Source organism: Anopheles ziemanni, chromosome 2 (assembly GCF_943734765.1).
Source record: "Anopheles ziemanni chromosome 2, idAnoZiCoDA_A2_x.2, whole genome shotgun sequence".
NCBI classification, from domain to species: domain Eukaryota; kingdom Metazoa; phylum Arthropoda; class Insecta; order Diptera; family Culicidae; genus Anopheles; species Anopheles ziemanni.
This window is the reverse complement of record NC_080705.1, coordinates 69,307,166-69,335,083: the sequence shown is the minus strand read 5'-3', so window position 1 is coordinate 69,335,083 and position 27,918 is coordinate 69,307,166. Positions and strand designations below refer to the sequence as shown.

The 27,918-nt window shown below is 45.1% G+C and overlaps 1 protein-coding gene across 2 annotated transcripts; it reads left to right on the top strand.

Moving 5' to 3' along the window:
* Positions 1-33: 33 nt before the first annotated feature.
* On the top strand, positions 34-26,937 carry LOC131287087 (anion exchange protein 2). 2 transcript variants are annotated; one of them, XM_058316107.1, is made up of 11 exons: positions 34-93; positions 11,516-11,962; positions 12,035-12,141; positions 20,428-20,992; positions 21,057-21,203; positions 22,888-23,149; positions 23,201-23,280; positions 24,270-26,215; positions 26,283-26,477; positions 26,556-26,784; positions 26,863-26,937. In XM_058316107.1, the coding sequence occupies exons 1-11, from the start codon at positions 34-36 to the stop codon at positions 26,935-26,937; spliced, it is 4,113 nt and encodes a 1,370-aa protein (XP_058172090.1). The 2 variants fall into 2 exon arrangements, with proteins under 2 accessions (XP_058172090.1, XP_058172098.1); XM_058316115.1 differs by lacking the exons at positions 22,888-23,149; positions 23,201-23,280 and having other exon boundaries at positions 24,273-26,215.
* The last annotated feature ends 981 nt before the right edge of the window (positions 26,938-27,918 follow it).

Sequence of the window (27,918 nt, the reverse complement as noted above, 5' to 3'; positions counted from 1 at the left end):
ACCATCCTGTAGCTGCTCGATCGACGCGACGCCATGAGCCGAAGGGACAACAACGTGAGAAAATTGTCCTTTCTCGGATTCCACACGAAGGAGGTAAGTGCGTAGGAATTAAGCCGCAGACCAGCGTACAATTAAGCCCAACTCGAACTTTATCAACTGGTTTCTTCCAACACGTGTTGCCAGGGGCTGATAATAACTTTCACCTGGATGGCTGGCGACACGAATTGAACGTTGCCCTTTTTTCCCGTCTCTCCTAGATAAATAAACGTACGACACGGAGTAGACAAATCAATTTCTTATCAAAACACCACATGGGACCGGCTTTGGTGCATTCGATAAGACACTTTTCTGGTTAATTTTGGCCAACCGGAAAAAAAATCCCAATGTATTTTTTCGAAAGGTTGAACAGAGCTCTTTAAATAAACCACCGTTTCAACACATCCGTTGGATGAATATACGATAGGTTTCTAACAATCAAAACTGTTCCGTTTTACGCTTAGTCGTTTTATAGCGCGTTTTATAGGAAGAAGTGCAATAAAAGCGCCCCAGTGCACTCGAAACACCCTTATCTTCTAACATCGTCTAATTTTGGAGCATTACACGCCTGTTCAGTTTTCCACTTTTCAGTCTCATGTGAGGCTGTGGGCTTATCGGAGTCTGATAATTCTCCGTCCCCGGGGGGAACCATAAACCATAAAACGCATCGTAATGCTGGCACGCACGATCGTAAGCTTGCCGAAGCGTTAAAGTAAGAGTTATTTCGGTGGCCATCCGATCCGTTTCGTACGAAGATTTATTGTAAATCTCACCGTGCAAATGGCTTGTTAATTATGGTAACACATTGTAAAATGTCTGAGCCGCTGTCTGGACAAGATACTACCCCTTAATGAGTGTCCCCGTGTGCCCGAGATAAGCGGTTCCTCCTTCAGCTGAATGAGTGTCCACCATTCACGCACTGATTTATAACTTCAAGTGATTTTTTTTCCGTAAAACAGAAGCACCAACACCTACGCTTTACGCCACCAACGAACAGGACTGGCTTATCGCTGGCTTAAAATATAGCCGTCATTATCCACTTGGCAGGCTATTGAGCGTTCGATCACCGGAAAATGGTTCGTCATATGACGGTGAATTGCTTAATGACTTCCCGAAAACAAAACGATAGCTTCTGTCGGTAAAATAAACTCCCCCCGGAAGTGATCCGCTGGAAAGGTCAGGATTGTTATCTCACTCCATATAATGCGATAAAAGGGTGGAATAGTAGATGGTTCGTTCGAAATGAAACAGTAAAATGGTTTGTGTATGATAGTGAGTATCGATTGGCTGTTGCTTGTTTTTTTTTCATGCCCCACCTTACGACGCCTCGTGCGCGTCGGAAAATCGATCGAAGGGGCCACCTTCGAGTGGGAATGCACCAACCTCACACTGGGAGGGTGTTGGGCATACAAAAACACGTTTGACTGTATGCAAATAAAGGTACAGGGTGTCTACACATTTAAAACAAAACTGATGTCTCATTTTAAAAATGAAAAATCTTGGCGGATTCATTTTCCATAATTGACAACATTGCACTAGAAAGGTGGGAAATTTTAACTATATTTTAACGATATACACATTTAAAACACCTTTGGTCGTACACCATGTCGTCCGTTTTCCTTCTACCGGATGGAAGGGAGTGAAAAACAAAACGCAAAACCCTGCGGTTCAATTACATCCTCGCACGGACGTCGTGCGGCCGAACGGACACACCCACGTGTTTCCCGGTCGAAGACTTTTGCCGGGTCGTGATTCCGACCGCGACGCCAGTGCCCGACGACGGACCGGCCGTGACGGAAGCGGGACGTCGTGCTAGTCGTGCTCAATTTGCGCCCCCGGGACACGCACCGGTGCGGGAGTAATTGGATACGTCAACCGGTTCCGGACGGCCCTCGAGTGGCCGCGTCAATCCTAATCCGTCGGCGATGTTTGTGTGCACTGGATTGCATGGCAAACAGTTCGGTTGAGTCACATTTTACCGCGAGCCATTCGGTGAAAGTGAGGTTTTTTATGGAAAATCATTTCCTTCGTCGAGTGTCCTTTCTGAGGGTGCGTGTTTTATGAAACGATTGTGAAGTGTGCTCCTTTTTTTCCTGCACGGCAGCAAAATGAGTAGGATAATTCCGCTACTGACACTCAAAGCTAAAGGATTTCTGGTACGTAATGAGCGCTATATACCTATCGCTTTTAAATAAGAATAAAACTCGTTACCTGTTTGTCTTCAACACGTCACACCAATATTGATAAAACATGGGGCGCCTCCATTAATGTTGCAGATCCTCAACCTGTTAGCACAACTTCCTTTTTCCCATCAACAGTTAAAATATCTAAAAACAAAAAAATTTCAAATCATTGATTGAAATTTTTTCAAGCAAATTCGTTGTTTTACAAATCCCTTTAAATTTACAAATTGCAAACTGGAAACACATTTTTTGAAACTTATTTTTCGGCTCGCTTGTCATCAAGCTGCCATTACTCACATTTTGCATGACCTTGGCCGTCAGCTATATCGATCGCAAACAGATAGAATGCACCGTATCTTCCCTTGCTGGCAGAACCTTTCGACAAACGGCAACCGTTTGAAGGGGAAAAAGAGAAAAGGAAATCGATAAAATCGCAACACGGGGAAAACCGAAACGAAAAGCCGGCACGGAGGCAACAGGGAAACCGTTTCTAAATGACAATTTCATTTTTAGATCGTAACCTAGACATCGAGCTGTAGTTATGTTGCGTTCGGAAACTTCCAGCGCTCGTGGCGTGTTCTAAAGTTTTCCAGAGCCGATAAAGAAACCGACCATTGTTTGCGCACCACAACACTTCCTTACCCCGGCTGGACGTTTACTGTATTGTGTCCACCGAGTTTATCCGTGTGTATAGGCATGATTTATTAATTTGTTTCTTAAAATAGATTCCTTTCTTCCGCCCCCCACCCTTGGCTGGTAGAATAAAGCCGTCGAAAACGGGTTTCCGCCGGTCTGGAAATAGGCTTTCTGTTTTACTTCCACCAAGTTTGTTCTTCGCGCATCGCGTGCTATTTTTTCATACCTCGGTGATAAATGATACGTCACAAAGGTAAAGAAATATATCCACTCGATTTGACTGTTGTGTTTGTGGCTGTTTGCTCGCTAATACCTCCCCCCCCCCCCCTCCCTCCTCACTTGGTAGGGGTAGGATGAGGCAATATCTTCATCACAACAACGAAAAACGTTTTTCAATTAGCTAAATTAACATTTCGTGATGCCTTCTCGCACCGTATGTGTGTGTGTGTGTGTACCACGAAAGGTGTCAAACGAACAGGGGGAGCATTTATTGCTGAAAATTCGCCCGATCGCGATCATTTCCGTCCGGAGGTGAACCGGAGTCGGTTGGCTTGGTCCGATCGCGTCGATAGTGAGTTGCCGAAAATAACGGTGAAACCCTAGGAGGCTTTTTTGCGGGAGGGGGTTTATGTTCGGTGCAGTGTGTGGAACTGTTGGCCGCCATAAAAGTTCCAGTAGTGCGTGAAAATGAGTTTCCTTACGATCCCCAGTGTCAGCGATCCGCTCCGTACGTCGATGGAGTCGGTTTTACGGAGATTTTCTCTGATAGTAAGTGAAATTCCATTCTTTAGTTTACTCTTCATAAGTAAGAAAAATGAATACTTGATAAAATGTTTAACCAGGTGGACTTGGTGCCATAACTAACGCCTCTTCAAATGAAAGTCTGAAGGTCAAATGCTCCCTTTTATGCGCCTTTTTGCAAAAAGACCCTTTCATTTCCCTTTCGTAGAGCAAAAACGGAACAGAATGTAATTAGTGTAGTGTCCGTGTACGCCGTGCACATCTTTCCTCTCCATGGTCGCATTCGTTAGACGAGCTCTTGACCGGTGATTTTAATTACCACCGGTCCAGACCGGCGCACGACGTAACTCGGCTGGGCCACATGACGGTTGGGCGAGTCGGGCGTCACCTGCTCGACGAGGAAAACTCATTTATCCGGCCGGTCACGACCACGGGTTGCCGTTCTAAGGCCGGCTTTCTACATTCGGTGCCTGCCTTCTACATTCGATGCCTTGGTGACGTTTCTGTAACGGTGCGTGATTTGCTCGATACGTGATGACGAACGAAAGTCGAAAGGCTAGATATTGTGGCGCCAAAGTGGATGGATGGATGACTTTTTCCACTCACATTTTATTGCTCGCTCTCCTGCAAACGCCGGTGGACGCCAAATGTGCCCGAAAGAAATTGTGACGGTGGTAAACGATTCCTTCCCCTCCTTTACGATCTGCACATCGAGCCCGAGACGCTGGGATGGGCGAAGCAAGGATTGATGGATTATGCCAATAAAGCGTGCACATGTGGCCACACTGTTTCATCAAGCTGAGAGGAAATATATCTACCGTTTTTATTTGACCCGTTAACCGAAATGTGTTGCACCTAATTTATCCTGTCGATCTAATAACAATCAATGTCCTACATTTGTTACGCAACGATGGTAACAGGGAAGCAGTAAAGCACCCGGAGGGGAAAAATTGGACGTTACAATAACCAAAGACCACATGTTCACCCTCAATTTGCATACGATTTGTCGGCCCGCATCACCTTTAATCTGCTCGTTTCGAACGGTTGTTTTCACTGGAACGTCAAAATATATTCCCACCGCTATCAAAATATGATTTTTCCCCGCCCCGCAGTGTGTTTGTGTTTTGTTTTGCCGCCATTTGGCAATGCACACAATAACATCCCCGGGCGGAAGAGAAAAAAAAGGACTCGGGCAAAGTTCATAAGTAACAACAACATCGAACAATAACACCACGAGTGAGTGGACTGGAGCAAAACAAAACCGGATAACGCAATCAACACTCCGGTGGGTCCCGTTCGACCATTGCTGAACGATGGCCATGAGCGTGTGTTTGTGTTTAAAGCACCATATCAGCTGTGCTCGTCGAGTATAGGAAAAAGGACATGTTTTCCCTACCACGGGCGAATGTCGAGCGACTGTGGGAAATCAGATCGCAAAAAAGAAAAAGGAAAAAATCCGAACCAACTTGACCCTTTTTCCCTTTCGGTCGAGTCCCATCCCGTGTTCGCTCGCGCCCACTCACTTTCTCGCGCGCCTTTTTTTCCATCCGCTTTCCTTGACCAACGCCACCGGTCGTGCCATTGCCCCAGTTCTGCTGGGAAACGCATTTTCCCACTCCTATCGCTGCGCCCTCCCGTGGAGGGAGGGGTGTTTGGGGTGGGGGGCATCAACATTGAACTTCGGGAAAAACGTAGCCCAGCACAAACAAATCTGCTGTGGGAAGTTGATAGAAGTGAACGATTTGGGGAGGAATAATACGAACGGAAAACCCCTCTCTGACGTGAGATTTTTGTCTCACCCTTGTGCTCTCTCACAAACACGTGCCTTCGGGGTGAGAATGTTGAGCATCTCACATTTTTCCCACACACCTGGTTCTACTCACTTTCGTCGGGAGGTTTTTTTTACTAAATAGAATCAATGAATGAATATGATGCCTTTCAGTTTCGTAAGACAAAACATCCAAGTAACTGTTGATCCTTTTTTTTTAAAGAAAGAGTATGGGTTTTACTTCAATATATTCTATTTCCGACGGATAATCCCTGTAGAGAACTGAAGATCCCTGTAGAGTAACGCAATGAATGCGCCACCCTTGGTGAGTACTCTTCATGTGCTTTTGCATGCACACGACCATCCTCGTGGCCCAAGTGCCTCTCAAGCTGCCCTGAATGCTCTTATGATTTGCTCCCGATGAGCTGCACGAATCCCATCAAGTGGAGGGCACGCCGGTTTGAAACTGTTGGATTGTCAAAACACGAAATTCGTGCCGCTCACTGGCAACCCCCGGGAAGCTCACGATCCTTCACAGCGGAGCGAACCGAAACACGCCACGAGAGAATCGCTCCCCATCACCCTCTCTCTCTCTCTCTTGTCGTGGAAATCTGGAGCACTTTTTGGCGTAGAAGATTTTCACCGGAAGGAAAATTGACCGATCCGCGTTCAGATGGGCCTGGAAACTCGACGGCAAAACATCGCCCTGCGTCCGCCGCTCGAAGGTCCTTTATTTAACTCCATCGCCCCCTTTGCTATCGATAGCACGTTCGAGGTGTGTGCGCGCGTGTGTATGTGTTTATGCGTGAAAAGCAGAAGTTTCCCGTGGTGCTTGCTGGTCGTCCGGGGCGAAAAGTTTCTCTATAAAATGTGCTACTTGATGTGACTTAATTGCGAATCAAGTAGGCGATACTTTCGGTGTCCGCAGTGAAGTTGTGATTTCGCCAGGGGGAGAAAAGTGGCTCAACAAAGCAGTGCTGTCGATAGAAAAGAAAAACAAAACAAGAAAACCGCTAGAACTCAGCATCCCACGTCGAGATTTTCTTTCACCCCAGAGCGTCAATCGAAAGCGTACAATCGCTTGATTCAGTTAGTTTTAGTTTTCCATTTGTCGCCCAACTTACCCTTGGGAAAACTCGGTCGAATAAGAAGAACTGTGGCTACTTACACCTACTTGGGTGGAGGTTTAGAAGGCGAAAAAACAACTCTCTTACCTATTTGTGATGATCTTAGTGACGTTAGAGTTTCGGCTGAAACGGGCGAGTGACCACGGGATTGCGAATAAACAAAATATTGGCAAACATTTCTATTTTGGCGAAGCTCTAGCAATGGGTTTGCAGCGACGCTGTGCGGGAGCGCACGGGGAGCGTGATTTATTCGTCACCCGGAATACGCCGGATTTGCGCAAATTCCACCCAAGGACCAGCCGGACGGGGTCACGTTTCGATAACTTTCCGTTCTGGACAAAGTTTTCAGTTCAAGTTGTCATGGGGTTAGGGAGCAAAAAATTCGCTTGTGGTGCGATAACAACCGACCGTAATGAGTGCTAACCATTATCAGCAATGCTACAGACGGGATCAGCTGACCAGGTTTGGTGGAATTGTTCGCCCTTTGACCGTTGCCAAATTTTTAACGAACCTGCCATTAAATTTGCGTGCAAATCGTTGCCTATCAAAGCAACCTCATGCAACCTCACTGCTTCCGCGTGCTCTCAATTCGACACGGGCTTTTTGTTTTTGGCACGGACTCCCGAGGTCAGCAGGAGTCGTAAAATGTTTACCCCCTCAAAGTATGTGGTCGCCTTGAGACCAGCCGCGCAAACGATAGCCTCAAGGTGACAAGTTCAATGTTCGCGGATTAAAATCACAGCCAAATTTTATGCCCAGTTTTATGCTGTGGAGCCCAGTGACCCGTTTTTTGTGATGTTGAAGTTCACGGTTTTATGGAGCAGAAGCAAAGGTTTCGAAATATTTGGCCCGTGTCCGGCGATCTTGAAAAACATGTCGATCGATGGGACTCCATTGGACCTTAACAATTAGGAGTTGCTTTAGGGTTTCGGGATTCAAGAAATTTGAAACTTTTAATAATAAGCTGAACATAAAAAGGAATTTAGCTTGAGTTTTGTGACACAATTGTATTACAAAAACAAGTTAAAAACACCTTAAAGCTGACCCTTGGAGCTTAATGAATGCCATAACGGATGATCGAAACATAACAAACAAAATGAAAAAGTTATATTACCTTAAATTGTTTGGAGAAAAAGAGAGAATTAAAAAAATTATATTGAAATATCATGAGTTTAATGGCTCACATGTTCAAAACAAAAATGAAACCAATAATATATTTTCCAAATCTAAAGTGATTAACTTTTTTCAGTTCCAATGTCAATTGACATAGAGTGCCTGATTATTATAAGAAGCATTATTTCAAACAATTAAATAGTGAATTTACAATACGGCACGTGTCGTAAAACTAGAAATAAAAAATGAAATAGAGAATGGGAAAGTAGCATATTGAAGACAATTTTATTGGACAATACAGATTGATATCAATTGGATTTTGAGGAAATACGCTTGGGGAACAACATGAGTGAGGGAAAACATATTAGAGAATCACTCTGGATTATTCGAATCAGTCGAATCGAAATACGACTTTTTGCGTCAAATAAAACTGCAGAGAACTGTGTTTGCGCCAGTGGGTTTTTCATTAGGCGTTTGCAAAATTTGCGCAAAGTTCATCGATTCGCGAGCCGGGCGACGGCGCGTTGGTGGCATAAATGGTCCTGAATGTTTTCGTTTTTTGTTTGTGCGATCGACTGGAAAAAAAACCTGCGACAACATGGAATGGATTAATTTGCATGTTTTTCTCGAACGTTAGCCGGTTCATTTAGCGCTCCCCCGTTAGCCTCGGGCTGGTCGAAAAATGCGTCGCAGAAAAAAATGAACAACAACAGCTTCTGCTTGTGATTAATTATTGGACGCTCGGGCAACCCGAAAGACACTCGAAGCTCCCCGGCCCGGAACGTACCACACCGTAGTTCCGTAACCCTCTCCCCCCGAAGGGGGAACCAGACGGTTCACAAACGACGAATCCCCACGAAAACCCGAATCGAACGACGAAAAGTGTGCCGTGTGTGTGTGAACAAATTAATCGTGGGACCACTCGAGGTGGTTCGGAGATTAGGTGTGTGAATATTGCCGCCCGGTGGCAGACTGCTGGCCATCGAGTGGGGTCGGGTGCGAGTGCACGTCATATTCGATGATAATATTGTTCGAGTGCTGACGAAGACGACGACGACAACGACGGGTCGGTGCTGGCCCACTTGAGCGTGGAGCATCCGGAGATTTCGAAGCGCAAAGTGCAAACAAAAAAGTGCTGAAGTGGCGAGTGTCATAAGAAGGGCGCCGATTTACTTTATGACCCATCCACGTCTCATCGACATCAATCCGGTCGACGGTTTTGATTCGTACTCGAGCAGGGTTTTTTTCTGGACCAGTGGTGCGTTAATTGGTGGCCACCCGCCTAAATCCGCGGACAGCTCAACGGCGGATGCATGCAAGTCGACTGCTCTTCGGTAATGCTCGGCATCGAAGCTCCATCACCCTCATCACATGCTCCATCCTCACCGCCATCGACCTCATCTGCGTCGTCGTCGTGCGCCACCGGATCGGTCCAGTCCACCCGGGCGCCCGTCATCACCACCACCACCACCACAACCATCATCACCGCACTCCATCACAGCCATTCCGACTCGAACTGCCCGCGGCTGTCGCGCTGCTCGACGGTGCGGGTCGGCGTGTCCTCGTGCCACTCGCTCGGCAACGTGCGCCACGCTACGGAGGGTCGCGAGCGGGAACTGAACGCCTCGGGCCAACCGAACCACCGGCGCACCGCGAGCGGCGCGACCACCCGTGGCCTGTTTCGAAAGGTGACGGCGAAAATCATTGAGCGCATCCGCCACTCGCTGGGCGGACGTCGACGAAAGGTTACCACTTCCGTTCCATTCCCATTTCAGTGTTGTTTGTTGACGATCGTTTTCTCACGTTTCGTTGTAAATATTTTCGAGAAACAGTTTTGTCCTTGCATGCAAAAACCCTGTGAATGCAAAACATAACAACATCTTCGGAAAACAATTCGCTGTAAAGTACTGGGCGCCTCCATCGATTACGAATACGAACAACGAAACTCGTTGCAAATCATTTTATTTGAGCGTCTTAACGGCGTATTGTTTTTCACATTAAATATTAACTCAAGGCATTCGGAATCGGTCATGAAAAACAGGACTGTTGTACTGCTGGAAGCACCGCTCGAGGAATTTTACCGCATGTTTACAGCTGCTCCTGAACCACTTGTTTCTTTGCCAGTAGTTGGATGCGTGTAACATGGCTATGGAAACAAGGGAAACACCGGTGCAATAACTGTAAAGCGACCTGCAATCGTTATCGAATGTTCTTGCTATCAAGTCTATTGTTTTTCTTGTAGGAATAAAAAAAATCGTACACACTTGACACGGAACCGCGAGTGAAACCCGTCCGGTGAAGCGATAAATTGCTACTATTGCCTGCTACCAACGATCAAACAAATTGTAGCGATGAGGCAATGGCGTGCCGTGCACCTGTTTGAAGTGCACAAAAGGGCTTTCGTGTGTACGAAAGGGGGTTATATACTTTGGACCAATTTGTTTGTGGCATGCAAATGAAATGAGTCAAACAAATATCAAGGATTAGGCATAATTTACAGAAAATAAACAAACACACACATTTATGTTAACCTTAATTAGTATATTTAAATACTTTTGTTTTAATTTAAATATTCTAATTATTTTGTAATTTTTTTTTTTTTGGTAAACAAAATCTATAGTAAACCTAATCTACAAATTTATGCTGTAATTTACTGCAGTAATATTAATTTAGTATCGAAAATTTCAAAAAGGTTTTTTTTTTATATTTGGACGGCCAGGCCGTATTGTACAAAAAAAAAGTATTTTTATTATATAAACAAATTTGAACTTGCCCAGGGTGAACACTTGTATGGGAAAATTGGAACGAAAGATAAACATGAATGGTTTTAGTTCAACTCGTACAAGAATTTAAGGTCTTATTATTTTTTTAGACCTCAATGAATTTACTGTGCATAGTAGATTAATTTTTATTTCAAAATTTAGGTATGAAAATAATGTTTACTTCTAATTAACCGAACCAGAAATGGGCTCCTTCTGTCGTAATATATTTGAATTATTTTGTGAAACTAATTACGATAATAAAAAGTAGAACACCCCCTCGCCTCTCTTGGCCGTCCATGCACATGCAAAACCTCCCAAAATCTTCGACCGGCTGAATGTCACTGCCATGGTCTTGACCAACGCTTTTGGCACTGATTTTGTCGGAATCGCTAGTTTCGAAGGGTTATTTTTAAACCATAACCTACCAAGCGCCGTACAGCGAGGACGTACCTTGCCGCGGCTCCATTACCGAGCAGCATCGAACCGTTCAGTTAGATACGGCTGTCGGCGTCACTACGATTGATACGAACGGGTTCCATTGGGCGGAATAGCGCAATGACTCGGCGCAACGGTTCGATAGAACGACATCGCGTGACCACGGGCAACTATGTTTCGGAGCGGTTGGATTTGATGATGCTTCACGTCTCCCCCTACTCTTTATGCCCTCGAAATTCCCTCAACGATGGGAATCTCCAAGGCACCGAGGGAAATCGTGTCAACCGTGGGATTCGCTTGTCGGTACTTTTGTTTCGATAAAACATTCAGCTGCGCAACAAGCTGTGAAGAGATGGTTTATTATGGCAATCAGCGATGTGGATAGGGAACTGAGCTATAGGTTCGGATAAATAAAACGGTATTAGCGGTACAAAATTCTACAATCCATAAATACATCGAACAAATCACCAAAGTAGCCTTTGAAGTACTCTATGAACACAAATTGTTGTTCTTAAATTAAAGTTTTTGATTACTCAACCTCAGGCTAGGGAGAACCGATGACGTTTGTGTGTTCTTTGATAACCCCTGTGAATGTGTGTTTCGCTACGCAATCTTGGATCACGCGAGTGACGAAAAAGTGTTGTTGCACCTCCAATAAATGGTTAGAATGAAACTCATGATGGCGTTCTTCAATTTTCTCCACATCTTTCGCAGACGACCAATGACGACCCGAACGAGGTGCACCTGGACGATGAAATCGAGCGCGTCTTCGGCTCGGCCAGCGGCATCGAGAAGGAGCGGTTCGAACTGAACCGGCTCAAGGACGATGTCATCCTGGACAACTCGCCGCTGAAGTACGACGAAGCGCACCGCGTCCCCGACAAAGCCGACAGCAGCCGTCCGGCGCAGCTACCGGGCACCAACCGCCAAATGCACCAGCCGGACGCGGCGTCCAGCGCCAGCAACGTCAGCAATGGGGGCCACGGGGCAAAATCGCCGCCCACCACCACCCCGACCAGCCCGCTCTCGTTCTCGTCCAAGAGCGAGACGACGACGACGGCCAACAATGCCACGCTGGCCGACAACACGTCGAACGATTTCAGCGAAACCGTGCACGACGAGCCGATCGTGGACCAGGGTACGGTCCAGGGCGAACAGTGGGTAAGTGTCAGGACCATTCCTTATCCCCGATAGACATTGTATTTCGACGTCCTCTGTATTGGTCTTCCGCAGGATACGAGCGCCAGAAGGAACGTGCACTTCGACAAGGACAAGAAGGGAGCCCAGATCGAAGGACTGCCGCTAGAGGACACCAACGAGGAACGTCGTCGGCGCACGGAGTGAGTAGGGATGAAAACCCAAAAAAACAGAGTCGGGATTTGTGGTTTCTTAGGATGAACGAGTTACACTTACACACGCCCTCGCGTAAAACTATACAGACCAACTCACCGACAACTTTCTGTTCCAAACACTCTTGTGTTAACCCTTTGCGTTGAGGTATTTCTTAACTTACCATAGATTGTTACCACCAAAGAAATCTCTACTGCGCGAAACCCGCACGAAATACTCGATAAAATTTTATCACAATACTTTGCAGACTAATGTAGGAAACAAATTACTGTTGCTTATATTTCGCAATCATTCTACCCTTTTACACTATGCATTTGCATTATGTACCAAAAAACAAAAACAAGGAAACTGCTTCAAGACAAACCAACTCGAAGCAAAAGGTTAGTGAAGACTATTTCCAAATGGCATGGTACTGAAATTTTCTCCTATTCTCTTTTCTTCTTCACCGATGCATGCATATTTATGCAATTTCTGTTTTTGTTCTAGTTTGCGTTGTAGAAATATCGTATTTTCGTGTACTACTACCTTATTTCAAATAATTTTGTTCGCAGAAGATTTTGGTGGCAAAATTTAAAATTATTTGTTTTTCTCGTGTTTCTTTTGGTGAGTCACTAGAAGTGTACTACAAAAGGTTACGACAGGGTTGCGATATGGATCCAATAGTTTGGAAATTATTATGCAAGAGTTCATAAAACAAATTGTTAATTATACAGCTATGATCATTGCTTTTTTATAGTCTGCGTAAATTGTCTATTTTATGAATTCACACATTGATAAAAGCAATGTGCTTATATTGCCGAAATCAAACCGGGATTGCAACGCTTATCTTTCTTCTGTCTGCTTCTAAATTTCTCCCATGTAATTAATCACAAGCAGTTGTAATTTAATCAGTTGAGCTGGAAAGGAAACTTAGGAATGTTATGGACTAATATTTAACGTACATTGTGGTGTCGTAGATGCGAAATTATGAAACCATACTAGTAGCTAGGTTTCAAATCGTCTACTGCCTCGCTCCGGGTTTCATCTCGATAGAAAGCTTAGAGCACACATCAAAGAGTCTTGGAACTCTATGTTTGGCATTGAGCCCAACTGAGTCCACCGTAACTGGCGTAGCTTATACGTAGCTAAATTTATAATGTAAGATGATTATTTACATCTCTCCTTGTGTGTTTTGCTCGTAGTCATAGTTGTGCTCGGGGTGTTTGAAATTCAGTAGGGGTTTTACGCTTACGCCCTGTGTAGAACAGTAAAGATTGGCAAATGTTCATTTTTTATATCCTTTTTAACCATTTTGTATTGTAATTAATGCTTACCAAAAACTGAGTTTCTATTAATCCTATCCATGAAAATGCTCAATGCCCTTTTTGGATTCTACTTCGGATTTCTATCCCTAGATACTTATTTGGTTTGTAGCCTAAATGTTGATATTCTTTGTATCCTTGTCAACAATTTTGTATTTTTATTATTGCTTACCAATGATGAGTTTCTATCAATCCTATCCCTGAAAATGCTTTACGCATTTTTGGATTTGAATTCGCATTTCTATCTCTAGATACGTCATACTCGGTTCTTGTCGTGGTAATAAGAGAGCAAGTTTTATTTCTAACCTTACCAAGGCAGCGCCATGTACTTAAAATACGGTATATAGTTTTGTCGCCCGTTTATATACGAGAGTCTTGTGACCGAGGTCCAATCTAAAACTGTAGGTTGAACTTTTTAGATCCAAAAATCTGTAGATTGAAGAGTGTCTATTCTAGTCCATTATCCACTGGATGATGGATACTTTACTGTATTGATAAAGACGTTGTGCTTCGAAATATTGGAGTGTTCAGTGGTACGAAAGACACTATTCCTCGCACGTACCAACGATCTCCACATTTGAAAACCATACCTCCACCGCTGTCACCTTTACACGCACTCACATTACGGCTGCCTTCACGACAGCCATTTGCAGGCGTTTCGGATCACCAAAACCGATCAGCCACCAGCGATCTATTCGTCCCAGCGATCGACTCCAGACTGGAATCCATATTCCACAGACATACCGGTTGCACGAAATCTGTCATCGTAATGTTGGTCGTAATTATATCGTTACAGATCGATTCCCTACACGAAATATTGGATGTGGAATCACTTTTGAAACCCTTGTTCCCTTCTATATGATTATTTGGGTAACGTTCTATTGGGGTTATACTAAGTTTATCGACTATATAAAAGACAAATGAAAGAATTTTGATCTAGATTTCCCAAGTTTGAAAGCAACGTTTCTTACATATAAGAATTATGTTACTATCAATGATAGAGCCTCCACAAACGTATTTGAGTGTTTCATCAATCTGATGATAGATTGCAGCATGCCAAAGCCAATACCCTATCTTTGTTTCTGGGAAGAACAGAAGGGTTTGGGTAAAGTAACGCTTGTATGCAAGGAATTGGGTCATATTCTTCTCGTGACTAATTTAAAGCAATTGTTTATCTTTAATTGTACAGATGATAATGATTGTTGTATGATCGAAAAAGTGTGAGACGTAGCTCCTTTAAGGGAACCCATTGTTTTCTGTTTGGGTGATTTCTATTTTAATACCTTTCCGGGGTTCTCTTCCTTCTCTATCTTTAACGATTAATTTTTATTGCTTTTTACTCTGATTTACCAAATGTGACTCGTGACAAGACAAGCAATGGTGTTGTACACACGAATACGTTATTCTACCTCACTTGTTTCTTCTTGACCCCTTCATTTTGTACAATATTGCCAAATCTTAATATTTTTGTCACTTTTCATATTTTACTGACAACCATTTTTAATGTAATAAATTATCCTCTCCAGAAGTTCCTAAGAAGTTCAAATTTTGAATAGCTCCTTCTTTCTGACAAATGTTATAAAGAAATATAAATACTTCATTGCAATTCAAAATTTTTTCTAGCACATTAAAGCCATTGACCAAAGCAACAGAGGTGGAACGAACTATAGTAGAGAAAAAAGAACAGATTAAAATTATCAAGGCTTCAGAAATCAAATTGAGTACCTGATAAAGATGAGCACAATTTGCAAAGAAACAAAATAAAAATGACACCTAAAGTACCACCTAGGTTTCCCATTGAGTAAGAATTAAAAAATAAAGAACAATAAAAAATGCTACATTGAATTGGATATTGAAAAAAAGTTTAAAAATTATTTAATATCTTACAGTCAATTCGTTTTTCGAATTGGATTATAAAGAAAGAAAGGGAACAATTACTAACACAATTGTTAAGCTAATATAATTTCACTAATTACTTTCATCTAAAAAGGTACTCAAATTGAGCTAGGTACAAATTACCCTCAGTAAAAGTAACACTACCCATACAAGTTTAGGAAATAAGAAAGTAACATTTAATTTACCGACAATGCTAAAAACCCCTATCATAGGCATTTTAAATCATTTTAAGGGAGCCTCAAAATTTCCACAGTATCAGGGTTTCCATACTAATGAAGAAGAGAGTTGAGCGAAAGATTCACATCAATGTCAGAAATCTAAAGTGGAGATCTACTATTTCCATCAAATAATTTCCAACTTAATCATAAAACGCATCTTCCCATCGCAAAACTAAACTTTGAATTTAGCTAAAGTGTATTATAATTTAATTTCTGTAACTCATTTGATCAAACTTTCGTCGTGTTTTCATATGCTACACAAAATGAAAATTCACTAATGGGAATATATGTATTTTTACGGATCTTTTTCTAATATACATTTAAAAGCGAAAGTTATTGTGGTACAATTTAAACTGAATTAATGAGAGTGTTAGCGCTGCCAGGAAAGTTTAAACATATTATCAAAGAAGGCTGAGTAAATAAGATAGAATAGGTCAGCCAAGAAATAAGTTGAGTTGCAATGAAGACTTTGAGAGAGGAGGTTGGAATAGTATTTTTTTTAGTTCTTTGATGGTTTTGATGGTTTTGATGGTTTAATGGTTTGATGGTTTGATGAAGGCTTGAAGGTTTGAAGGTTGATGTGAAATATAGCTACCATTTGAACTATCTACTAAAAACAGCTATTTCGTTATTTTCGAGATAACATTCTAAAAAAAATAACTAGGAATTATTCTCAAAAATAATTCACAAATCTTCTCGAAGAGTTTTCGTCCCGAAAAAGTAGTGAACCTCTTCACAAGTGAAAATCAAAGACGAGTGAAGTGGTGAGCTAAAGAAAGGCAACTCCGCCATTGACATTGGACAGTGAGTGTTAAAAGAACCAAACCACGTAAATTTGTGCTAACGCTGAGAAAAGATACGATGAACGTATAGAAAGAGAGTGACAGTGCAAAAAAGAGACGTGTGTGAAGTTTGAAACACTAACCAAAAAGTCAGTGAGTGTGTGATCAAAAAAGACAATGGAGCAGTCGGTGAAAAGCGGAGATGATTCTCCGGACAAGAAAGCCGTGCTGAAAAAAGCGAAGAAGCGTTTAGAGTTCCGTAAGGAAATTGAAGATAGCGATTCTGGAGAAGGAACATCCCGGCGGATAACGCGCGGAATGAAGAAATTAGAAGAAGAAAAACAATATGTGAAATCATCTTCGGACAGTGAAAGTTCTTCTAGCGAAGAAGAAGAAGAAATCATGGACGAATTGCCAACCAAAGCTCAGCGTCGTACTCGGCTCGGAATTTCCCAAAAATTGCCGGTCTTCAATGGCAAACCCGAAGATTGGCCGCACTTCTACGGATCTTATACAGCCTCGAATAAAGCTTGCGGATTCACCAACAACGAAAATCTTGTTCGATTACAAGAATCTATTAAAGGTCCGGCATATGAGCTTGTACGCGGAAAATTAATAAGACCAGATTCAGTGCCACACGCAATCGAAAAGTTACGTCAGGTGTATGGGAGGCCGGAACTTATTTTGAACAACTTATTGAAAAAAGTGCGCGACGTTAAGGCTCCAAAGGCGACGGAAATGACCAGCTTCCTGCCTTTCAGCATCGCGGTCGAAGAGCTCTGCGAACATCTTGAGGCAGCGCGGTTAAAATACCATCTTTATAACCCACTACTCATGCAAGAGTTAGTAGACAAACTCCCAGATACTGACAAGCGAGCCTGGTCGCGTTACAAAAGAGGTCAGCATTCGGTATCATTGCGGACATTGACGGATTTTTTAAATGAAATAGTCTCGGAAGTGTTAGATAGCACCGTTGAAATACACGAATACTTGGCGGAGCATGCTAAGTCGAAAGATTCGCGTAAAAAGGAAGCAGTTACACATCATACAGTCCAGAAAGAGAAAAAAGGATGTTTTGCGTGTAATAGAACCGAGCATCGCCTACGTAATTGTACGTCATTTAATGAATGGCCCGTGAAGAAAAGACAGGAGCTTGCTACAAGATTCAAATTATGTGAGCAATGCCTCAACGCTCACAATGGATCATGCTTTAGACCCACAAAATGCAACGTCGATGGTTGTATTAAAAAGAATCATCCTCTGCTACACGAACATGCGCAATATGCAGCAGTGAACGTATTCAGTGCTCATGTTGGTACGGGCGACAGTATGTTATTTCGTGTAGTACCTGTGGACATTCATCATGATGGTCGAAAACTAACGGTACTAGCCTTTTTGGATGAAGGTGCAGCTATAACGTTAGTCGAACGTCAATTAGCGGATCGTCTCGGGGCAACCGGAGTACCAGAGAAACTGACATTAACATGGACTGCTGGGATCGAACGTGTAGAAAAAGGGTCTCAGAAGCTGAATCTCACCATATCATCAAAGGACTCTACAGACCGACAGCTATTGAAAAATGTTCATACCGTAGAAAAGTTGGAGCTGCCGAATCAACGCCTGGATCCAAGAAAATTAAAAGAACGGTACGACTATCTGAAAAACATTCCTTTGGAATCCTACAAAGGACGACCCGAGATGTTGATAGGATTGAACAACATCGACATGTTCACTCCGTTAGATGTAGTTTCTGGAGCAGAAAATGATCCAATAGCCGTCAAGACAAAGATTGGTTGGGCAGTTTATGGCTACACAAAATCCGGCACCACAAATACCAACCATATAGGGTTTCATCAACGAGTGACAAACGAAGATCTGCACGAACTCATTAAAGAACAACACCAGTTAGAAGAGTCCGTCATCTCGATTCCGAATGATTCTGCCGAAAATAAAAGAGCTAAAAGAATCATGGAAGAAACTAAGAAACGAGTAGGCGATCGGTTCGAAACAGGGCTTTTGTGGAAAGAAAATGGAAGAAAGTTTCCTGAGAGCTACTCCATGGCAACGAAGAGATTCAGACAACTTGAATCGAAATTGAAGAAAAGACCTGAATTGATGAACAACCTATGCCAACAAATCGAAGACTACCAGAAAAAGGGCTACGCGCATATGATCATGCAAGAAGAATTGCAAAAAACAGATTCAAGTGCTATGGAAAAGATTAAAAAGCAAAGCACAGTGTACATATATTCTCCAATATTAGACGACCAAAGAGTAATGCGAATGGATACCAGATTGACCAACAACCCCGATCTTCCATTCGATCAACGGTACCCAATTATAATGGCAAGACAACATAACATCACAAAGAAAATCGTTGAACATTATCATGAAGTCTATGGTCATGCTAATAGTGAGACAGTTTTCAACGAGATACAACAACGATTTAAGATCCCGAAACTTCGAGCAACAATTAAAACGGTTTGCCGTCAGTGCAATTGGTGCAAAGTGTATAAGTGCAAGCCCAACACTCCAAGGATGGCACCTTTACCTGTGGAGAGGACGTCACCAAATCTTCGTCCTTTCAGCGCAGTTGGCATCGATTACTTTGGACCACTAGAAGTTACAGTTGGACGGCGAAAGGAAAAACGGTGGGTTGCTTTGTTCACCTGTTTGGCTGTGAGAGCGATACATCTCGAGGTAGTTCACAGTCTGTCAACTCAGTCGTGTTTGATGGCGATTAGACGTTTTGAAAGCAAGTTTGGAAAGGCGAACGATATCTACTCGGATAATGCAACATGTTTCAAAGCGGCTCACAAGGAACTTCAACAGATGAAACGGGTGTTCTACGAGTGTGCCGAAAAAGTGACCTCAACTTCAACATCCTGGCATTTTAATCCACCAGGAACTCCACATATGGGCGGCGTTTGGGAGAGAATGGTGCGTTCGGTGAAAGAAGCGATGCGAGTCCTTAATGACAACAGAACACTGACAGACGAAATATTAGTAACCACTTTGGCGGAGGCTTGCGAAATGATAAACTCGCGACCATTAACATATGTCGCTGAAGATTCATCAGAACCAATAGCGCTTACTCCGAATCAATTCCTAAGGGTACCAGGGGCATACACTGCAACTTGTGAACCATACGATTTAGCCAAGGGACTTAGGAACCAATTTAAAAGGTCGCAATATTTAGCAGATAGAATGTGGGAGCGTTGGATAAAGGAATATCTGACATCTTTGAACCAGAGAGGTAAATGGCTCAAGGACCAAAAAGATTTGGAAATCGGAGATCTAGTTTTTGTCGTTGAAGGAAAAACTAGAAATGAATGGATGAGAGGGAAAGTAGTAAATGTTATAAAAGGTAAAGACAAAAGGGTTAGACAAGCGGATGTAGAGCTAGCGAATAAGAAAATCGTAAGACGAGCAGCCATCCATCTGGCAACGTTGGAGATTTCGTAAGTCTTCGTTAGAACCCGAGAGACGTTACGGGAGGGGGTGTTAGCGCTGCCAGGAAAGTTTAAACATATTATCAAAGAAGGCTGAGTAAATAAGATAGAATAGGTCAGCCAAGAAATAAGTTGAGTTGCAATGAAGACTTTGAGAGAGGAGGTTGGAATAGTCTTTTTTTTAGTTCTTTGATGGTTTTGATGGTTTTGATGGTTTAATGGTTTGATGGTTTGATGAAGGCTTGAAGGTTTGAAGGTTGATGTGAAATATAGCTACCATTTGAACTATCTACTAAAAACAGCTATTTCGTTATTTTCGAGATAACAGAGAGTGTAGTGGCAAATTTTTGCTGTATCATATATTTTTTTTTATTTGTTAAAAATTTAGGAATTTCTGTCCCACGCGTTTGATAATTTGTTTAAAAGCGGCGCGCACTTTAAGAATTTCACAAAAGCCTGGGCTATGCGAGTAGCATGATACGCTTCTTCTATTATTAGGGTTTACTACCCATTTGAGCCGGAACTCGTCCGGAAACGTACGGGAAGCAATTTGTCTCCGTCGAAGCGCAGTAGAAAGATTAATTGGAATTTTCCTCCCCTCCCCTTTCCTGCACCCCCGAAAAACAGGCGCCACCATCCGCATAAGTCGCGCAAGTTCTCGCTGCAGGAATACCATCCGGAATGGCGGCGACAGAGCGGAACCGAGGGCGGGCCAACGGGGCGCCGGATCTCGGTGCAACCGGAAGATGCGACCCTGCAGGAGGCCGACATCGACGAGCTGACGTCGCACCGTTCGGACGATCCGCGGGCCCTGCGCCGCCACAAGGTGAGCGCCCAGTCCGTCACGTCGATGGTGAACATCAACCGGAAGGAGGCTGGCGCACCGCCCCTCCAGCAGCTGCTGCCCCTGGGCAAGTACAAGAAGCTGTACGATCACAGCCCGCACGAGGTGTTCGTGCAGCTGGACGAGCTGACGGGCACCGGCGAGGACCGGGAGTGGAAGGAGACGGCCCGCTGGATCAAGTACGAGGAGGACGTGGAGGAGGGCGCCGATCGGTGGGGCCGGCCGCACGTGGCCTCCCTGTCGTTCCACTCGCTGCTGAACCTTCGGCGCTGCCTCGAAACGGGCGTCGTGCTGATGGACCTGGAGGAGAAGGACCTTCCGTCGGTGGCCTATCGCGTCGTCGAGCAGGTACGGAACCCGTGTGCCCTCGCCGGAGTGGGCTTACTAATTCACACCCCCTCCTCCCCTGCAGATGGTCATCGACGAGCTGATCCACGAGGACGATAAACCGGTCATCATGAGGGCACTGCTGCTACGCCATCGACATGTGAACGAGAGCTCGCACGGTGGCTTCTCCTTCGGGCCGAAGCGAAAGTACAGCAGCTACACGAGCCTGCAGGTGAGTGACCGTCCCTCGACCCCGCGACCCGCGACTGTGTACAGCCACACACATCCATTCACACCATGGTTCACCGTAGTGTTATTAGTATATCCATCGTACTTTGCACCGAACAACTCATCACTAATTAACAACGGTATCCTCACTTCCATCTCCTAACCATCGTATAGGGACCACACATTCACACATACACACATACAAATAAACACACACCCATATACGTAAATACATCGCCGGAAAGGCAGAAGGAACGAAAGGTGGCCTGCCTTATTTATGGACGGAACAATATACCTGATTGATGGGTGTCGTCCTTGGGCAGTTCGTGTGTGCCAAAGGACGCCTGAAGCCATTAGATGCGATTAAGTTAATTGAATCGTTTTAAGCCATCTACTCAGTTCGGCTCAATCAAACCAAACCGTCCTTTAGGACCCTTACTTTGTTTCTTTTCCCTTCCAAATTCAGCGCCGTGCCACACTCTCTTTCCTTCTCGAGGTTCTCATTTGGTTTTTCTTTTAAATATTATTTCCATCTTTGGTTTTTCTTCTTCATTTGTATACTTTTAGAATCTAGCATTTCGTTTAACTGATCGTAGCATGGAACACTTGGTGTTTATCGATGACACTGACACTGAAACTAACACTAACACTAGCCGATTGGTAATCAATAGAACAAGCCCATATGAACAGCAAAAAACCGCCTGTTCGATTTTACTTTATCTGAAAATTATCTGTAAATACGTTCTCATGTCATACACCAACACATTAGGGCGCGCTTATCAGTGTTTCATCAACGCTTAGTGGGTGGAAAATATATGTGCAAGGTGCAACGAGGAGTGTTTTTGGACGAGGCTGGACGATAACATAATGGTGAAAAGCGGAAAGCCTTACCTTTTTTTTAATTGTGGACTGATTGGTCACCATTTTAGATATTTAATAAAATCATAGATCAAGCTTTTCTGATTGATTTGAAATTAAAATGGAAACTGAGATTCACAGGTTTTAAATTTGATAGATTTATTCCAGTTCAGAGCTCGACAAGCTACGATCGTAATCAATGTTCAATTTATTTAATAATTTTTGAATTGTTTATTTTCAAAAAAAATTTTAAAGTTTTTGATAATTTACCACAACATTACTCACAAAAGTAGGGAAATTTGTTATGTTATTTTTCTCGAAAATGCTGTGCTTTACCGGAAAAAGGATCTCCAGTTCATTACGCATTTAAAAGTTGTATCATAAAAAAGGGCACGGCTTTCCGTTTTAGGAACTTGTCCTGTGGACCTGCGTGTCCTTAAATGTGTGTCTGATTGTTGTGTGATCGGGTGAGCCTGTATGTGTCCCCAAATTGTTTTCCACCCCACTATGGCAGGGAAAATTGTGTTCACTCGCTCCATCTGTAGTGGCGCAGTTCGTCCCATCTGTCATTAGTGTTGCTCGTGCGCACATACACACACATACAGAAACACCCTGCCATCCTTCCACCGTCGCCGTAGTGTGTACTTTCACCCACCAGAAACACCTTTTGGAACAGCAGAACAGGACCGTTATGCCGGCGGGTTCGACCCCAACGGATCGTTTTCAACCGTGTTGTGTGTTTGTTTCGATTTCGTTTCTCCCTATCTACATCTGTGTATTTTTCTCTCTCGATCGATCGAATCGAAAATCCTTATGACCCGCTCCCAAAGTCTCTGTCCATGCGGGCCGAGGACGGTGGCAATGGGGAGGTGATCGTGGGTGTGCGACGATTGAACTCCTTCATAAGCCCCACCCAGAGCTACACGCTCAGCCCACCTTCGCTCCATCCGAACTCGGTGTACGGCCAGAGCCCGAACCTGTCCTCCCGGGCGCAGGGATCCGTACCGACGCCGCAGCAGGACCAACGCCACCAGCGTCAGCACACCGCCTCCAACGGCAAGCGCTCCGTCAGCCAGGACACTAGTAGTAGTGGTGCGACGGGCGCGACGGCAGCAGGAGCACCGGCGGCGGCGGCGGCAGCAGCACCGGTGACCCTAACCACGGTCGCCAGTGCCGTTGGTATGCGACGAAATAACTCACCTTTATCGCTGACAGTTGTAAATCAATTAATATATCGAACTGATTTAAGCAACTTCCACCGGCTGTGTTCTTCCTCCCACCAAACGACGCACACACACACATACCCACGCTTTACAGTAAAAATTGACACAGGCTCCCCTACAAGCTCCACTTCCTTCTTATAATTCCCCTTCAACACAAACACGCGACCCTGGCAAGATCCTTTTAAGCTAGTTTAAGTCACCTTTGTTGCGGCGCGGGAACAAAGTGTTTAGGACCCCTTATTTTCCCGTGCGCCACTTCGCCCGTTCCGCTTGTTTTGGCATGTTTACTGGACATGTTTCTGTTTTGGCTGTTGTTAGCTACGTTTGAGCTGTTAGTGATTTTCTTTTGTTTTTGTTTTCTTATTTAATAGTTGTAGGTTTTTTTTTCTGTTTTTAGTTCCATGTTTGAAGATGTAGGGTTTACTAGATAGTTGTTTAGTCTTTTTCCCTTTTTCCAGATTTCTTTACTTTTTTAAATTCATCCCTAGTCTAGTATTGTAAAAATGTTGAATTTTAACACACTTATTTTTTAAATACTAGTAGCGTTTTAGATTTGTTTGTAGTTTTTTTGTTGTTTTTTTTTATCCTGTTGTCACTTTTATATTGGAGTTACATCACTACTTATGAAATTGTTTTAAATTTAACATTTGGAATTTTCTCTTTTACGCCAAATATGTTTTCTTTTAAATTACTTTTCATTTTGGTTTATTTATTCGCTGCTTGTATAATATTTAAAAAGTGTGTATTGCATGTTTGTAGCTTGTGTAAATAGGTGTTTTTAATGTATTTATAATTATAACAGCTTCTGGTGTGGTTTTGCCAATTCTAACCCTAACTCTACTTTGTAAGCTTTTACCTAGTGTCCTCGTAGAACTTTTCCTGCGACGAACTTTTGCTCGTTCGTGGCGTTTATTCCTGCGGTTCTAAAATAGATCGTCCTAATGTGTGTTTTTTCGCTCTCTCTTTGACGCGACCGCTCCCCGCGGATGCAGAGCGTGGACGATAAGAAGCCGCGCATCGTGCCGTCGCCAGAAATCAATGGTCATGGCGGGCACGGTGAGACGCGCATCAACATCAACGAGGAAACGTACACCGCCACGTCGTCGCAGGAGGACATCAAGATGCGCACGCAGAAGGAATCGATCCTGAAGCGCATCCCCGAGGGGGCCGAAGCGACGACGGTCCTGGTCGGTGCGGTCGACTTCCTCGAGCAACCGACGATCGCGTTCGTGCGGCTGGCCGAGGGCATCCCGATGCCGAGCATCACCGAGGTACCGATCCCGGTGCGCTTCCTGTTCATCCTGCTCGGCCCGCAGAAGACGGAGCTGGACTACCACGAGGTGGGCCGCTCGATCGCGACGCTCATGTCGAACGAGCACTTCCACGACATCGCGTACCGGGCGGACGACCGGCGGGAGCTGCTGTCGGCCATCAACGAGTTTCTGGACGACTCGATCGTGCTCCCGCCGGGCAAGTGGGAACGCCAGGCGCTGCTCCCGTTCGAGGAGCTGAAGGCGAAGAGCGACATGATCCGGTTGCGCAAGAAGAAAGCGCTCGATGCGAAGCTGAAGAGCAAGCAGTCGGTGGAGGTGCACCTGACGGGCGACGAGGAGAAGAAGCTGCTGGCCGCGGCCGCCGACGCTGAAACCGGCGCTGGTGGTGGTGGTGGCAAGAAGCCGAAGAAAAACCCGCTGGAAAAGACCAATCGATGGTGGGGTGGGTTGATCAACGACATCAAGCGCCGGTATCCGATGTACAAGAGCGACATCATGGACGGGCTCAACACGGAAACGCTGGCGGCCACGATCTTCATGTACTTTGCCGCCCTCTCGACGGCGATCACCTTCGGTGGGTTGTCATCGGACAAGACCCACAACCTGATCGGCATTTCCGAAACGCTCGTATCGGCGTCCTTCGTCGGGCTGGTGTTTCACCTGCTGGCCGGCCAACCGTTGGTAATTATCGGCACGACCGGTCCGCTGCTGCTCTTCGACGAGGCCCTCAACCAGTTCTGCATCGCGAACAACTTCAGCTTCCTGACGGTGCGCGTCTACGTCGGCTGCTGGCTGGCCGTGATCGCGCTGGTCGTGTCCGCCTTCGAGGGAAGCGTGTACGTGCGGCTGTTCACCCGCTTCACGCAGGAGATCTTCTCGGCGCTGATCACACTGATCTACATCGTCGAAACCGCCATGAAGCTGATCTCGGTGTACGCACGCCATCCGCTGCTGGAGGAGTATCTCTACAAGAACGTCACCGTGGCGCCGGCGCCGTTTGTGGCCGATGGTAACGATACGACGTCCACCACCGCCTCCGATGGGCTGCTCGCGGAAAGTCTCACGGCGGTTGTGAACGGAACGCTCGGAGTGGCCGCCGACGCCACGTTGCTCCTACCGGAGGACAGCATTGGCCCGATCAACCGCCCCAATACGGCCCTGTTCTGCACGATCCTCACCCTCGGCACGTTCTCGCTGGCGTATTACCTGAAGATGTTCCGCAACTCGCACTTCCTCGGCCGTAACGCGCGCCGAGCGCTCGGAGACTTCGGCGTACCGATCTCGATCGCGCTGTTCGTGGCGGTGGACTTTATGCTGCCGCAGGTGTTCACGGAGAAGCTGAGCGTACCGGAGGGCCTTTCGCCGAGCGACGAAACCCGGCGCGGTTGGCTTATTCCGCTCGGTGGGGTGCCCAGCTGGTTGCCGTTCGTGGCCGGCGTGCCCGCCCTGCTGGTGTACATCCTGATCTTCATGGAGACGCACATCTCGGAGCTGATCGTGGACAAACCGGAGCGTGGCCTCAAGAAGGGCTCCGGGCTGCACATGGACATTGTGCTGCTGTGCTTCCTCAACGTGGTGTGCGGGTTCTTCGGAATGCCGTGGCACTGTGCCGCAACCGTGCGCTCGGTCACGCACGTATCCGCCGTTACAATCATGTCAAGGTGCGTGAGGGACGGATTCGAATGCTTTGCTACAATGTTAACCAAATTTTTGTTTGTTTCAACGTAGAAACCACGCTCCCGGAGATGCGCCGCACATTGCCGACGTCAAGGAGCAGAGAATATCGGGCTTCTTCGTGTCACTGATGGTCGGACTATCGGTGACGATGGCTCCAATCCTGCGCCTGATCCCCATGTCGGTTCTATTCGGTGTGTTCCTCTACATGGGTATCGCGTCCATGAGTGGAGTGCAGTTCTTCGAACGGTATGTACCCCACTCCGTCCCGGAACTTACGCCTCCCAGTGCCCGAAATTTGCTCACTTTCCTTGCCTTTCCGAACAGATTGCGGCTGTACCTGATGCCCGTGAAGCACCACCCACAAGTGCCATTCGTGCGGCGTGTACCGACGTGGAAGATGCATATCTTCACCTTGGTACAGGTGTTGGCCCTCGCCATGCTGTGGGCGGTCAAGTCGTCGCCGTTCTCGCTAGCGTTCCCCTTCTTCCTGATCTTGATGGTGCCGATACGGAAGCAGATGGAGAAGCTGTTCTCCCCGCTGGAGCTGCGAGCGGTAAGTTCGGGCCGATAAAAGTGGCCCGTTTCTCAAAGTTCGCCCGAGATACTCAATGTTCCCCCATCTACTTTCCAGCTCGACGGAAGCCAACCGAACGAGGGTGCAGAAGATGAACCTGATTTCTACGAACAAGCATCGATCCCTGCCTAAGAACAATGTAGATGATCCCCCCCTATAGGCAGCTTGTTTCATTTTGTTTTTAATTGTTTTAATTGTTTGTAACGGAACCCAGCGCAGGCGGCGGTTATAAGACTTACAACACATTACTTTCATCGATCATGTCCCGTGAATCGTCCTCCCCCAGGGGATCGGGAAAAGATTTTCTATTTTCCTCGAAAAGATTTCGTTAGAATGTTGCGTCATCAACCAGAAACTCGTAAACGAGATATATTTATAACAGCAGGGACCTAACGAACAACTGCAAGCATGACAACTGCAGATGCTTGTGCCATGAATTTATCCAAGCAACAACAAGGCAAACAAAACCACGATAATCAAAATGACCCTCACCCGTTCCAGCGTCGAGCATTTCCTGAAGGTTCTATCCACTTGCACATCAGCTCCTATCCTGCAGGATATTTGAAATTATTAGGAATAATGTAGGCACCGCAACTAGGATCACGAAATTCGAAACTTTTTCACTACAATATGAAACTACCTTTACAGGAATTTATGGATCCTTGCCGAGATTGATAACGCGTACAGAAAAAAGGAAAGGAAAGTAGGACGTGTACAACTGTCTGTGATCAGTATTACTTACAGGACAAAGAACGACGGGGCATGGGAGGGGGACAAGAAACAAGGCGCACATCATGAAGCAGTAGTAAACCAATTCACACAATAGCACCACAGTACGTGGTGTAAGAGCAGAAACAAAAACAAAATTATTGACAAAATTGAGATTATTGGAACCATCCTTAGGAAAATCGTAACGGAACAGGGGGAAAAACATGGGCCTAAGAGGCAGCTACACTAACCCGCCATCAGGAAAACATTGTGCAGGGGAGGGAGGTATAGTGAGAGGCAGAGAGTGCTCCAAGAATGGAAAATTTATTTTTGCGACTATACACATTACAGCCCTCTTTGTAAAACGCGAGGGACCCCGACCTAGTAAAACATGTTGTGAACACT

Coding starts and splice junctions, on each gene's coding strand:
- LOC131287087 (XM_058316107.1), top strand. CDS start 34: ATGAGCCGAAGGGACAACAACGTGAGAAAATTGTCCTTTCTCGGATTC. Junction 23,281..24,269: donor TATCGCTGACAGTTGTAAAT/CAATTAATATAT, acceptor TCCCCGCGGATG/CAGAGCGTGGACGATAAGAA. Junction 26,216..26,282: donor GCCGTTACAATCATGTCAAG/GTGCGTGAGGGA, acceptor GTTTCAACGTAG/AAACCACGCTCCCGGAGATG.